This window comes from Callorhinus ursinus, unplaced genomic scaffold (genome assembly GCF_003265705.2).
Source record: "Callorhinus ursinus isolate GAN/ISIS: 27379988/994484 unplaced genomic scaffold, GSC_fseal_2.0 scaffold2, whole genome shotgun sequence".
NCBI classification, from domain to species: Eukaryota; Metazoa; Chordata; class Mammalia; order Carnivora; family Otariidae; genus Callorhinus; species Callorhinus ursinus.
Window position 1 is genome coordinate 69,146,127 of NW_027397064.1, and position 13,844 is coordinate 69,159,970.

Sequence of the window (13,844 nt, forward strand, 5' to 3'; positions counted from 1 at the left end):
AGAAAGAAGCTACTATTGTTTAAAATAATATTAAGCTCTCTTTACTCCACTCTCCCTCTCTAGCTTAGTACCTAATTATAGGAATGTGGGACCCTTGTCCAGATCGCGATGAAAAGAACCATTTTGGTTTATCTCTGAAAGGACAGAAGTGCCAGCCTTAGAAATACCATCTCCTTCTCAACCAGAGCAAGTTATTCGGTTGGAAATAAACCTTGCTTTTCTTTCCGCCTCATACTTGTAAAAACCTCTGTGAAGGAAAGAAGGAACTCACTATTACATTTTGTTTTCAGGTGCAATGAGGAATTCTCCTATTTTCCTCAAGATGACAGGGAAAAAATGGAAGCAGTATCCCAGATTGAAATGAGATCCCTCTGAGGGCACACGCAAAATCAATGTATTCAGTTACACCTGTGAAATAGGAGGCTAGCAAGAGCCTGCAGTGAGCACTTAACGCAGATTCTATTTATGGAGCCCGAACTATATTGCAGACATGGGTTGAATGCATTGCTGCATGATCTCATTTCACCCTTACAATGATTCAGTGCAGTGGTTATTAGAATGCTTAAATAGTTTGCCTAAAATAATGCATAAGAGAGCCAGGATCTGTACACAGGTTGTCTGCCTCCAAAGCCATGATGTTATAATGTCTCCTAGTTGGCAAAATATCAGCAGCCAAACTTTGAAATAGTAAAGATCCATAGAGAAAAATGATCTCTAGTCCCACTAGAGAAAATTTGTGGCAAGGAAAGCACCTGTGGAAAACTATATGTGGAAAACAAAAATAATGACATGCTAGTTAAACATATAACACACACACACACACACATATATGAATATATGAAACATTTCTACCTCTGTACTGCTTCTCTGAGAAGGGTATCAGGACCACAGAGTAAGAAGAGACCTTAGAGATCACCCACCCCATCCATCTATTTTGCTCTCAAAGAAACTGAGGCCCAGAGAATGGAAGGAACTTAGCAGGGTCCACCTGCTGCATAAATGGCAGTCACCACATGGCACAGTTGGGTGGTTAATGTCAGTGTGGCAGCTGGAAAATGAAATGTGATATGTAGAGGCTGAGAATGCTTCCTTTTGTTTTAGTAAAACAATCTTATTAGTGATAGAGAGGAATAGACAGTTTGGTTCAGAAAAAATGAAATAAAGCCATGAAGCAGCGCAAGGAGTTCCTCCCTACCACTCCCTACTGGACAAAACAAATACTCAAATTCCCACAATTGTCTGAATCTGAGCTTACATATTTTTAAGTTAGAGGAGTTGTATGATTGTGTACGTGTTTGAAGAGGAGTATAAATGTTTCAAACATCCTCTTTTTCCCAAAGTTTTACTCCAGTTTTACCTGTGGTCCATCCACTATTCTGTCAGGTAGCCATTAAATCATTGAGAAAATCAAATTTTTATTTAACATTCATCTTACATGACCATTCATGGAAAGCGTTGGGGTTTCCCAATTAAAGCTAGTGATAACTTAGAATTTAGTGATTAAAGACTAAAAGCTTAATGTATACGCAAAAGAATCTGCATCACAGATGAGACCCAAATGTAACAGGTCAGAGCCTTTCTGAAGTGTACCCAGGGTCCCAGGGCTAGCCTGTTGTGGCCAGTGAGACAATAGTGCAAGTTCAAAAGGGAGCCTACGTCCCATCTGTTCCTTCTGGAGAAAGGAGTAGCTTGCCTCTTTTTAAGAAAAAAAGCATCTTTAAGGAAAAATGCTAGTTTGGTTAGCTTGTTCTTCACAAATGTGGAACCTTTAACTGCAGTCTTACCCAGACATTTCTTAAGCTCCCTCCAGAAGTCTATTGTGATTTATTTACAGAGATGCTTCTTTTGATCTTTTGAAACTTTTTATGGGGGATCATCGTTAAGAAATAACAAACTTCATCTGCTGCAGGTTGTCTCTTCATTTTTAGACAATACTTATTTTGGAGAAGATGCAAGAAACTGTGCTGTTTATAAGGCAAATAAGACATTGCTGCCTTTGCACTGCAGTTCCAAACGTGAATGGATATGCAAAATTCCAAGAGGTAAAAATATTAATAAGATCTTTACTATATGTTTGCTTTCTAATAATCTACAGCACTTTTCCAAGCGAAGAGTTATAGAAATCTAAAACTTAAACATCCCGGACTACAGTACCAACAACCATCATGACGAACCAAACTGTACAGCAAAGAATGCCTCATAGGGGAATGAGAAAAGGTGACACCAGGGCAGTATGCTAATTTAGTTAATAGGAAATGAGGATAACCAACTCTATTGTGGAATATGGTATTTTTCGAGTACAACCTGGAAGAAATGTCACTGTGACTTTACAAGCAAACAAAATTACCTGTCAAATGAGTAAGTGAAAGCACCTAAAATTGTGTGACACACAGTAGGCCCTTGACAAGTGTTCACATCCTTTCTTCTTTAATCAGAGGCCTGTCTTAAGCCTCCTCTTCAAGTATGAGAACTAACCACATTTCAAACAGCACAAAGTACCTGGTTTTTAAATGGTCTCTTAAAAAGCAAAGTACAAAATACCGTGTTTAGAGCTGAAGTAATTCAGAGATGGTGCACTTGTGAAGAAAGGTCACTCAAGATGGTTTGCTTTCACTTTGCAGATGTGAGACCCAAGATTCCACCCTGGTACCAGTATGGTAAGAACTATCCTGGCAATTCTTGAATTTCTAATTTACGTGCCATTATTTACCATTACTGTATTACTACAGTCCTCCAATCGAGCCTCTCTTTTCTTATGTCAATCTAGAACTAATTTGTTCAAATTAACTAATTAATGGTCAAATTAATAAATTCATTAAATGATTAAAGATTAATATAATAACACTCTTCGTGACACGTGATTTTAAAATATGCATTTATCCCAGACCTTGCAATGCAAATGAAGTTTTCTTAGATGAGAAAAACCAAGGAAAATAAGCAAATTATATACTTAGTTATGTGTGTGTAAATATACTTATTTATGTATATCACACACACACACATACACACACACACTTTTCTTTAATGCTAAGTGACCAAATTACAAATTTGGGGTCAATCATAGCATATCCTATTTCAGTCTGCATCATATCAGTCAATGGCTTTTGCATCATTTGCATTGGTTTTTGTTTTTTTGGTTTCATTGTCTTTCAGATGCTCCCTGGCTCTTTTATCAGGATGCGGAGTACCTTTTTCATACCTATGCTGCAGAATGGCCCTCCTTTGAGTTTGTCTGTGGCTGGCTGCGTGGTGATCTTCTCACAATTCATTCTGCACATGAGCAAGAATTTATCCACAGCAAAATAAGAGCGGTATTTGAATACAATTAATCATGAGAAATTCAGAGCTTAGCTCTTTCTTCTGTCATTGGGGGATTTTTTTTTTATTTGACTTCAGACATTTATTTAAGTTTCATTTAAAACCACAGATTCTTGAGAATTGATTTTCTTCCTGTTATAGGGATTAAGAGAAAATAATGGAAACACAGGTTTACTACGTTGGTCGATCATTTCACTTATCTTCATTCTTTATTAGCAACAGTTATGAATAAGTAGAGTTTTATTGCTTTAATGAGGTTCATCCAGTCATCAGCACATATTTATTCAGAGTCTACTCTTCTAAGGGCTGCTCCATCAGTGATTAAAATAGATCAAAATTCCTGCCCTTGGGGAGCTTATAGTCTAGTATGGGAAGAAAGACTGTAATCGATATAAGTACATAGCATTACATAATATTTTATTAAAAGATAAATAGATAAATGATATGGAGGAAAATAAAGCACAAATGAGGGACAAGGTGTACCGGGGGGGGGTGCATGCACATGGCTATTTCAAAGTTTTGAATTTTACTTACAAGAGTATAATACTTATACAAGAGTATAATACTTATGAATATTGAGTCTATAAAGACTCAGTATTCATCAAATGAAAAGGAGTGGTTTTCCATTTCAATTTAAGATAAAGACTTGGACAATCTTCGAGGAGCTAGGCTAATTGGAAAGAAGCATGCAAAACCTGTTAAATAATGAAGCAGACTGCCGAGGAATAGTGTACATTTTCAGTATATTTCTTCAACAAGCATTTATTGAGCATTAGGTATGTGTCAGGCATTGTGATATTCGTCAAAGACATAAAAATGTCAACAACACAAAAATGAGACACAGTCTCTGTTTTTAAAAAGCTGGAAATAATAATAAGTGAAAGGGGAGCAATATGTACAAAATTATCAAGGGGACACTAAGGGGGGAAACTCACTCCCAATTTTCCCTAGGAAATCTTTGAAAGTAAGAAAAAGCTTTTTTCTTTTCCAAAATTTAACATTATTTCATGATCACCAGGAATCCTTTCTTGAGCTATCATCTTTTCACATGGTTGTAAGTTGATTGTTGAAGCTCTGTATTTAAAGCATCCTTGGCGTGTAAGAGAAATGTCTTCCCTTACAGCTCATGGACTTTTCCATTTCTATAATCCTGTTTGATGCATAGACAGCCTGCAAGGTGCAGGTAGGTCAGGACTGCTACTGAGCTGTGATGGAAAAAGCTGAAAAACAGGGTGGTTAGGTGACAACCCCACAGTTCCATAGAGTCTCAGTGATAGACCAACCACAAGAACGAGATATTCCCACTATTGGTTTGTGTGCTATTTTTTACCACCCTTCCTCTCCTACAAATGGAACACTCAAGCCAAATCCATGTTAAGCATCAACATGATGTCAGAAAATACGTTTGTTTAACAAGACAACAGACTCCTGGTGGCAATAACAAGACATCAGGTCAATGTCTGAAAACAAATCCATCCATCAACATGACAAAGTGCATGTCTCAAATGGAACTGATATTTGGCCAATACTTATTATAACTGTGTCAGGCACTGTATTAAGTACTAATATTTAATGGCATTTAATCTTTCCAAGGACTCTCTGTGGGAAGTCTATTATCAGTACTTCACCGTTGAGGAAGCTAAAACTCCAAAGAGGTGAAGCAACTTGGTTATTTCCACAGCAACTACGTGGTGGAATCTGGAAATGAACTCAGGCCATCTGACTTACAGGGTCGCTTAAAAACCTTCTGCTGGTAGCAGAACAGCAGTGTGGGGGGTATAAGAGCACAATGTCTTCGTTACATCAAAATCAAAAAGAGTTCTAAAATCCCTCTCCAAAAGATGGTGTCAGCTCTGTCTCAGACATGAGCAATGAAAGGCTTCTTTGATCTTTCCAACAGAGCTTAGCTCCCCTAGGAATATCTGCAGGTCTCCTCCCTTCACCTGTCCCTGATTTCACTCTCCCAATTATTAGTGGTTGGGAAGCCAGTGAGGATGGAAGAGTTAATACCTTCCACAGAAGGGAATAGTAAAACCCGTGGGTTTAGCTGTTTGAGAAGTCACACCCAGTGCTATGATACTAATTGAGGGCTAGATCTAGTTGTGATATCAAACCAGACAAACCTTGTGGTGTCTTACATGGCAAAATTGCTACCCAGCCTGTGACCATGTTGATACAGAATGCCTTGTCAGTTTGATGGGTGAGCAGCTGACTGATCTAACACCACACTGTGCTACAAAAGAAAATTACTGGTTGGTTTAAAATGTGTAGAATGAAAAGGGGCAAGGGAGCTAAGGGAAAAGGGTATCAATTTAGAAAGAAGAAAGCTGTAAGCTCCCAAAGCAGTTCTTTTTATCGCATAATCTATGGCTGTGTTAGGCACTTTTTGGTGGTGGTAGGAGTGATATTTATGGTGACCATTTACACTTCACGAGTAAGAAATTCCCTATCTATGACTGTTGTACTAGAATGAGTCTGTCCAGAGTGATTTTATTCCAGGATGAGGAACTAAACATGTAGAGATCATACCACCCACTTTTGTTGCATACTCATTCTATAAGTGCAGGAAGAATCAGAATAGTAATTAAATATTTTTTAAAAGATTTTATTTATTTATTTGAGAGAAAGCGAGAGAGAGCACGAGCGGGGAGGAGAGGGAGAAGCAGATTTCACTGAGCAGGGACCCGCATGCGGGGTTCGATCCTAGGATCCTGGGATTATGACCCGAGCCAAAAGGCAGATGCTTAACCTTGACTGAGCCACCCAGGCACCCCTAATTAAATATTTTTTATATTACATATGTGTTGTATAGTTTCCCCATAAAGAGTAGTAACTTAGAAATGTGAAAAACAAAAATAACATTTAGCTGGAAAGTGAAAGAACTATTGAAAAAGAAAGCTGGATGCAATTTTTAAAATCTGAAGCAGATTTTTTTTTAACAAAATGTTTCTATCTTGGTAAAGTGGTTAGTCAGTATTTTCTCTTTGAGTAACAGAATACCACAGGCATGATGAGAGTGAATTTTTGAGTACTTCTTTTTTGAGCCATCTTGTTGCTTAGATTAATGCCAAAAAAGTAAAAAGCCATAAGCACTTTAGGAGTTGTTTAACATGAACTACTAGTCAATTAATCCACTAACATTTTTATGCTGTGTTGTGTAATATTTGCATTTCAAAATTGCAATTTACTCTTATTTTTAATTTCATGTCTAGGGGCGCCTGGGTGGCTCAGTCGCTTAAGTGTCCACACTCAGCTCAGGGCATGATCCCAGGGTCCTGGAATGGAGCCCTGCATCAGGCTCTCTGCTCAGTGGGGAGCCTGCTTCTCTCTCTCCCTCTGCAGCTCCCCCTGCTTGTGTTCTCTCTTTCATACTCTCTCTCTCTTTCTCTCAAATAAATAAAATCTTAAAAAAAATAATTTCATGTCTAAACACTTCTAATAAAAATATATCAAATCTATTAGTCATCCTCCAAAATACAGGGTTTTAAACCCTTAAAGTAACCTGGTTTTGATATTTTTGATGGAAACATTTGAAGACATGACAGGTTACTCTTCCTTATATTACTTCATAAATCAATTACTTCATAGATTATGTTGGCTGTTGCTGTATTTTATTTTTTTATAAGTATCTTCCCATATGATGCTATCTATAATGTCTTTAACAAAACGTAGTTGATGTTATGAAATCTATGGTCATATTACATTTCTTTATATGAAATAACATTAATAAGTCTTCTATTTTTGTGATTTGATACCTAAACTAAAATTTACATCTATTTTTCATCATGGATTATTTTCACCCTGGATATCTTCTAGCTTGTCCTTCTAGCTTGCAGTTCTATTCCATATCACAACAAGTTGTGATGTGCCATGTGGAGGATCACCATGCTATAATTGAGGTGGTAATAAATATGTCACAAAGATGTGGTAGTTATAATTTCTCTTTAGAGGTCCTTAATTGGGGCAGTGAACAATCGGGCCATGATTTCCAATATTGTTGCACATGAGACCTCTTTAGATTGAATGAAATTGTTGTGGTTCTCCCACTGAGTTCACAGCCAGTCTCAATGGACCCATTCCAAAGCCTGACAATGGAATCTAAATTCAGCATGTAAGAACATGTCCATGAAACAACACCTCAGGGATCCCAAATTATAGTTGTTCCATCTTGCATTATTCTCAAATTGCTGATATGGCAGACAGCCATACTGTTCAAGGAATAAAAATACCTGTTTATAAATTAAAATGTTAGAGAGCTATTAGGTTCTGTTGTATGATGACCCAACATTCATGTGGAAAAAAATAGATATATCTTAAAGTGTATTCTCCAATTTTTATAGAAGAAATGAAGTGCAAATTTAAATACACAATGCCTTCAAATTCACAGGTTTTTAGCTTAAAAATTAAGTTACATTTCACACACACACAGCCCACACACAATAAAGTATATTGATTTAGAGGTCTTAGAGAAATCCTTACTGCTTCTTCCTCTTTTATAGGTAAAGAGGGAATTTCAATTTCCTGGGTCATAAGTCCAGTATTACATTTGCTATAATGTATGTGTGTGTGTGCATGCACACATGTGTGAACATGCTGTTTCATTTTATACTTTATTTGCACTGAGATCTGTGTGATAGATAATGGTACAAAATTAGTAAAATATAGAAATAATTTTCTGGTTGTTAAACACCGGAAGTTCTATAGTATTCCTTTGTCCTATATTGTGTCTCTCTATTAAAATGGGGAGGGTGCTAATACTCAGTTTAAAAACTTAACAATCAGGCTAATGCCAAAAATTCAAAATCCTTTTTACTATTGATGTCTTTGTGCCTTGAACTGTTTTTCAAACAGTATACCATATGCAGTGAACTATAAATCACTGAGACAATAAACCATTAAATTTTTAGTAAAAAAAATAGGAGTCCACATCCTGTTTTACTTTACAATATTACTCTTTAAAGCCCTATTATGAGAGCTAGAAAATTTACTTTTAAATACATAGGGAAAGTTGTATGAAAGATTTTCAATATTTTATTCCAATTTCCCTTCATAATGAGGAGGGAATATTTTAAAATAATGAAGTTTCAGCTTCTCTCAAGATGCTAGGCCTTAGTGTACTCTTCTTTAGATAATTGGGTAAAATACTGAAGAATAGAAAGCTATTAACAGCAACCCCATTAATCTTAATAGTGAAAAGGGAAAACAAGTAGAATAAATGCTGACATTTTCTTTTTTTCTTTTTAATAGCTATCAAAGTATGGTGTAAATTGGTGGATTGGACTTCGAGACGAAAGAGCCAATGATGAATTTCGGTATGGACCTAGATCAATTTGCATTGTATTTTGTTTGACAGGTTTTATTTGCAGAATGATTGGACTAGATCTTAGTGATCAATTGTTGAATAGCCTTCAAATATTATCTTTAACTTATAAATTTTCATTTCTCTAACCAAAGACATGAGTATCTTTTTAATTTAATAAAAATTACCCCAGAACTCCAAGAATGGTGTTGGAGGTTGAACATAACAGAATAAAAGAAGACCCTAAAATTCTTAATTTACCTACAGCTGGAGAGATGGAGCACCAGTAATATATCAGAACTGGGACAAAGGAAGAGAAGGATCTATGAATAGTCAGAGCCAGAGATGTGGTTTCATTTCATCCATAACAGGTTATTTTATCTATCCATTTTTCGGTTTATAACACAAACTGATATTTTCAGAAGGCTTAAAGTCTCGTTTTCATTGCATTAGTTCAGTGAGAGGGTTTTGTTTGGCTAGCTTGCTTTATAATTGAATGTGATGAGTTTCATTAGTTTTAAGTGTTGATGATGGCCATTCCTACAGTTAATTCCATGCATTCATGTTCTTGAAAATGAATTACAACCAGATAAGTCATTCCTCATGAACCAAAACAGCACCAGAAATAGACCCAAAGAAACTGGTAAAAAATATGCTTGACAAATACTAGTCTCTAAAAAATTTCAATATGGACCCCTTTTTAAAATCTCTTCATAATAATTCAGTTATAATTGGCCAGATCTTTAACCCCCGTGGAATTTACTTCCACTTTCACATTTAAGAAAAATTTTCATTGAGTTCAATATTTTTTTTTTAATACCTGGCTTATCAACTGCTTCTTGACATAGAACACCAAGTATCTCCAGGCCGTATTTAGAAATACATGTACCTTTAAGATGGGTTTTTAAACTTAATTCAATTCATCAGTACAGTGTTATTTGGGGTGATTTGTCCACACATATCCATCCCACTCCTTCTATCCTATAAAAGGTAATTATGTTCCTGACCCTGAACAGATTCATAAGGAACCTGCGCCCCAAATCAGGGGAGGGACAAACACAGAAAGCAATCCTTGGTGTAAGCGCAACTGCAGAGAAAGGGAAGGGAAAACCGCACTGTTAATCAGCTCTCTTTTGCCAGTAGGTGTCACAACAGCCTACGGAAAGGCTGTTCTGTGATTCTGGAAGACTAGCCGCTACTCTGCATTGAAAATAGTGTTCCAGCCCCTCCTTCAAAATGCCAACATTTTTTGGCTTATATCCCTCACACTAGAAAACTGAAACTGCCTTTGCAATTTACATGCATCCTTGCCCTATTCTGGGATCTATAACTTGAATGCTAATGAAATGCATTCTATAACCTTTACTCTGAAAATATAGCTCTTGTAAATTAAAATACATTTTCCAGGAGGCTAAGGACTTTGGGATGTATCTTCCTGCGGGCATGTCTATGTGTGCCTGTTTTTTTAAGGGTCAGTGTTGAAAAGTGCTTCTTTCTTAGAAGTTACTGAGTTAATTTTTCAAAATTATATATTTTCTAAAGAATTATAGAGATGATCATCTATTGTTTTAGAACTTTTTTCTCCTTATATTGAATGTTTTAAAAGAAAAATATTACTCTACATTCTTTTGTTAACCAAACCAAATATTCTCAGAACTTTAATCAGTTTTGTGATTTCAATTGTAGTATTTTAGTTAGTTGGGGTTTGTTTGTTTGTTTTGCATTTGCAAAATTTCGTCATTCTTGAATTAGATTTACCGATTTAGCACCCTGCTCAGTTTGTTCTTATTACTAGAGAACTCTACCATTAGCAGTTTAATTCAATTTCTAGATTAAAAAAATTATGATAAACCATTAGCAGTCATAAAAATGTGATGGAGAATGCCTACAAAGAGTCAGCATTGTTTCAGGTCATTTCTAACCCATTTACTCCTCCAGGACTCTGGGCTAGTGAAGAGTGTTCAGTTTCTATGCCTAGCATCTGTAAGCGAAAGAAGGTTTGGGTCATAGAGAAAGAGAAAGATACCCCAAAACAACATGGAACATGTCCTAGAGGATGGCTATATTTTAACTATAAGGTAAACTCATTTTCAAAAAGTTTCCTTTGTTTCTGTTTTGTAGATGTTTATTTTAGAACATAATCAAGCAGTGGGTGTGGCTTTTAAAAAACAGGAGATGTCCATTGGGACCTCGAAGTTTTTTTTGTCACAACTTTCAAGAGATTTGGGTTTTCAATGTAGGTAGGGGCAAACCTCTAAGAATAAAGAAATAGCCTTGACACCACCCTTCGTTTGTATACTTAGTTTTTGCTATTGACACAGTCATTCATTGTGCTGTGTGACTGTTTTCATTAGGCGTGATTCATGTGAGCCTGTATAACTAGGCCCTGCCCCCAAATGAGCTGTCAACTCCAGAGGGTATAGGCTCCATCTTCTCCTTTTGTGTCTTCCCTGCCTGAAGCAGGCACAGAGCTCCGCCTGCCTTGTGAATTGACCCACTAATAATGCAACTCAGTCAATGTCATCTTGAGCCTCATAAAGCTGGTGCTTCCATGCAGAATTGAAATTTTTTTTTAAATTGCCAGTGGGAATATTGTAAACCAGATTTATTATTTCTGATACTGTCTCCAATTAAGGCCAAGACTTTCCCTCCACTCCTTATGTTTTATAATAAAATAACTTTATAGGCCTTAGGCGGAAGTAATTAAAATGCATCCCAAATTATAAATGTTTCATTCTTTGATAAAGGAAAAACCCAAACTGTGTCATAATTTAATATGTTAATATGAAATTGCTCTTTGACTGTGGACAGCCAGTTTTCAATCTGTATGTTCAGTTATATTTGGCAGAGCCTTCTTGTCTTTGTGATCCTCTTCTCATTGTTAATTTGTGATATGGGCCATTTGGATTTTAGATGTATTTGTTGAGCACCTAATACATATTTGGCATTGATTTTTTTAAATTGTGGTAAAATTCACATAATATAGTTTACCATCTTAACCATTTTTAAGTGTGTAGTGCAATAGTGTTAAGTCTATTTACATTGTTATTCAATGAATCTGCAGATCTTTTTCATCTTGTAAAACCGAAACCCTAAATCCAATAAACAATAACCCATCACTTCCCCTCCCCCAGCCCCTGGCAAGCACCATTCTACTTTCTGTTCCTATTAATGCGACTATTTCAGATACTGCAGATAAGTGGAATCATACATTATTTGTCCTTTTGTGACTGCTTTATTTCCCTAAGCAAATTGTCCCCCAAGTTCATCCATGTTAGAGCATGTGTCAGAATTTCCTTCCCTTTTGAGACTGAATAATATTCCATTATATGTATATACTGTATTTTGTTTTTCCACTCATCCATTGATGAACATTTGGGTTTCTGCCACCTTGTGGCTAAGAGTTATTGCTGGGTGATTTAATATATATATCTTATTTTATTGAATTTTTTTAAATACACAAAATTGTTATCCCATCTTATATATGAGAAGACCAAGACTAGTAACATTGTGTGTTTTTTCTGAAACTTCACAGCAAATAAGTGTCAGGTTGAGAATCAACCTCAGGTTTTCTGACCTTGAGTCTGGTAGTCTTGTCTCTTTCCTACAGTTGCCATTTTGTATAAGAATTTAAGAATTACCAGACCAGTATAGCCCCATGGCACAATCTGGTGGCACTCTGAGATATCTTCTAAAATATAGTTGTTTTCTAAAACTTTATGGTATTGAGATACATTTTTTAATAGTTAATATTTTCTGTCTGATCCCTATTTTCCCAAACTATAAAATCTACCAGTTATACATTTCAATATAAAAAATGTAGCAAGTGTTCAATAGAACACTGAGTATTACCAAGTCTTGAATTAAAACCTTTGACAATTAGTTCTTTTTTAAGCTATTCTACTGTGGTAACATATATTTAAAATAAAATATGCCATTTTAACCATTTTTAAGTGTACAATTTTAATTATACATTTTTAAATGTACAATTACATTCACAATGTTGTTCAACCATCTCCTTTATTTCCAAAACTTATCATCATCCCAAACAGAAACTCTGTAACTATTAAGTAATAACTCCCAATTCCCCATCCCTCCGGTGCATGGTGAGTTCGAATCTGTTTCCTGTCTCTGTGAATTTGCCTGTCTAGATATTTCATATAGGTGAATTCATACAATATTTGTCCTTTTGTTTCTGGCTTATTTCACTCTGCATAATGTTTTCAAAGTTTATCCATTTATAGCATGTATCAGAACTTCATCCCTTTTTATGCCTGAATAATATTCCATGCCACATTTTGTTTTTCCTTTCATCTGTTGATGGACTTAGGTTGTTTCCACTTTCTGGTTATTGTGAATAAATCTGCAGTGAACATTGGCACACAGCTACCTGCTGGAGTCCCTGTTTTCACTTCTTTGGGGTATATGCCCAGGAATGGAATTGCTACATCATATACCAATTCTATGTTTAACTTTTTGAGGAACAAGTAAACTGTTTTTCACGTGGCTGAACCATTTTAAAAGCCTGCCAGCAGTGTATGCTAGTAATTTCTCCACATCTTTTTTTTAAGATTTTATTTATTTGAGAGAGAGAGAGCACAAGCGGGGGGGCGGCAGAGGGAGAAGCAGACTCCCCACTGAGCAGGGACCCCCCCGCAACTCGGGCTCGATCCCAGGACCCTGGGATCATGACTGGAGCCAAAGGCAGCTGCTCAACTGGCTGAACCACCCAAGTGCCCCTGGGTTGTTTGTCTTTTTATTGTTGAGTTGTAGGAGTTCTTTATATATTCTAGATATTAAGGTCCTGTCAGATACACGTTTTGCAAGTATTTTCTCCCATTCTATAGGTTGCCTTTTCTAATATCCCTTGATGCACAAAAGTTTTAATTTTACTGAAGTCCAATTTATCTAATTTTTCTTTTGTTATTCATGCTTTTGGTGCCATATCTAAGAATAGGTTGCCAACCCAAGGTCATAAAAATTTACTTCTTATGTTTCTTCTAAGAAGTGTATGGTTTTAGCTCTTATATTAAGGTCTTGGTCTATTTTTAGTTAATTTTTGTACTTTGTAACTATTAGAACAGATGCATCCTGGAGTGTTCTGTATGGAACAGCCACAAAGGAATATCAATTTTGTCTCAAAATCACACTTTTGCTGCAGACAGTGAGCAACCCCAAAGTATGAACACAGCTCTTTCAGTTACTAATCACAAATTCTCCCATATAT

At 36.1% G+C, this 13,844-nt stretch overlaps 1 protein-coding gene across 4 annotated transcripts in view; it reads left to right on the forward strand.

Annotated features, from left to right (window-relative positions):
* PLA2R1 (phospholipase A2 receptor 1) overlaps window positions 1–13,844 on the forward strand; it is a 116,067-nt gene that overhangs the window by 80,623 nt on the left and 21,600 nt on the right. For all 4 annotated transcript variants that reach the window (XM_073883486.1, XM_073883491.1, XM_025854162.2 and 1 more), the window contains 6 exons: window positions 1,910–2,042; window positions 2,622–2,657; window positions 3,154–3,311; window positions 8,566–8,630; window positions 8,885–8,988; window positions 10,556–10,695. In XM_073883486.1, coding sequence (XP_073739587.1) covers window positions 1,910–2,042; window positions 2,622–2,657; window positions 3,154–3,311; window positions 8,566–8,630; window positions 8,885–8,988; window positions 10,556–10,695 — 636 coding nt within the window. The remainder of the gene's footprint in view (window positions 1–1,909; window positions 2,043–2,621; window positions 2,658–3,153; window positions 3,312–8,565; window positions 8,631–8,884; window positions 8,989–10,555; window positions 10,696–13,844) is intronic.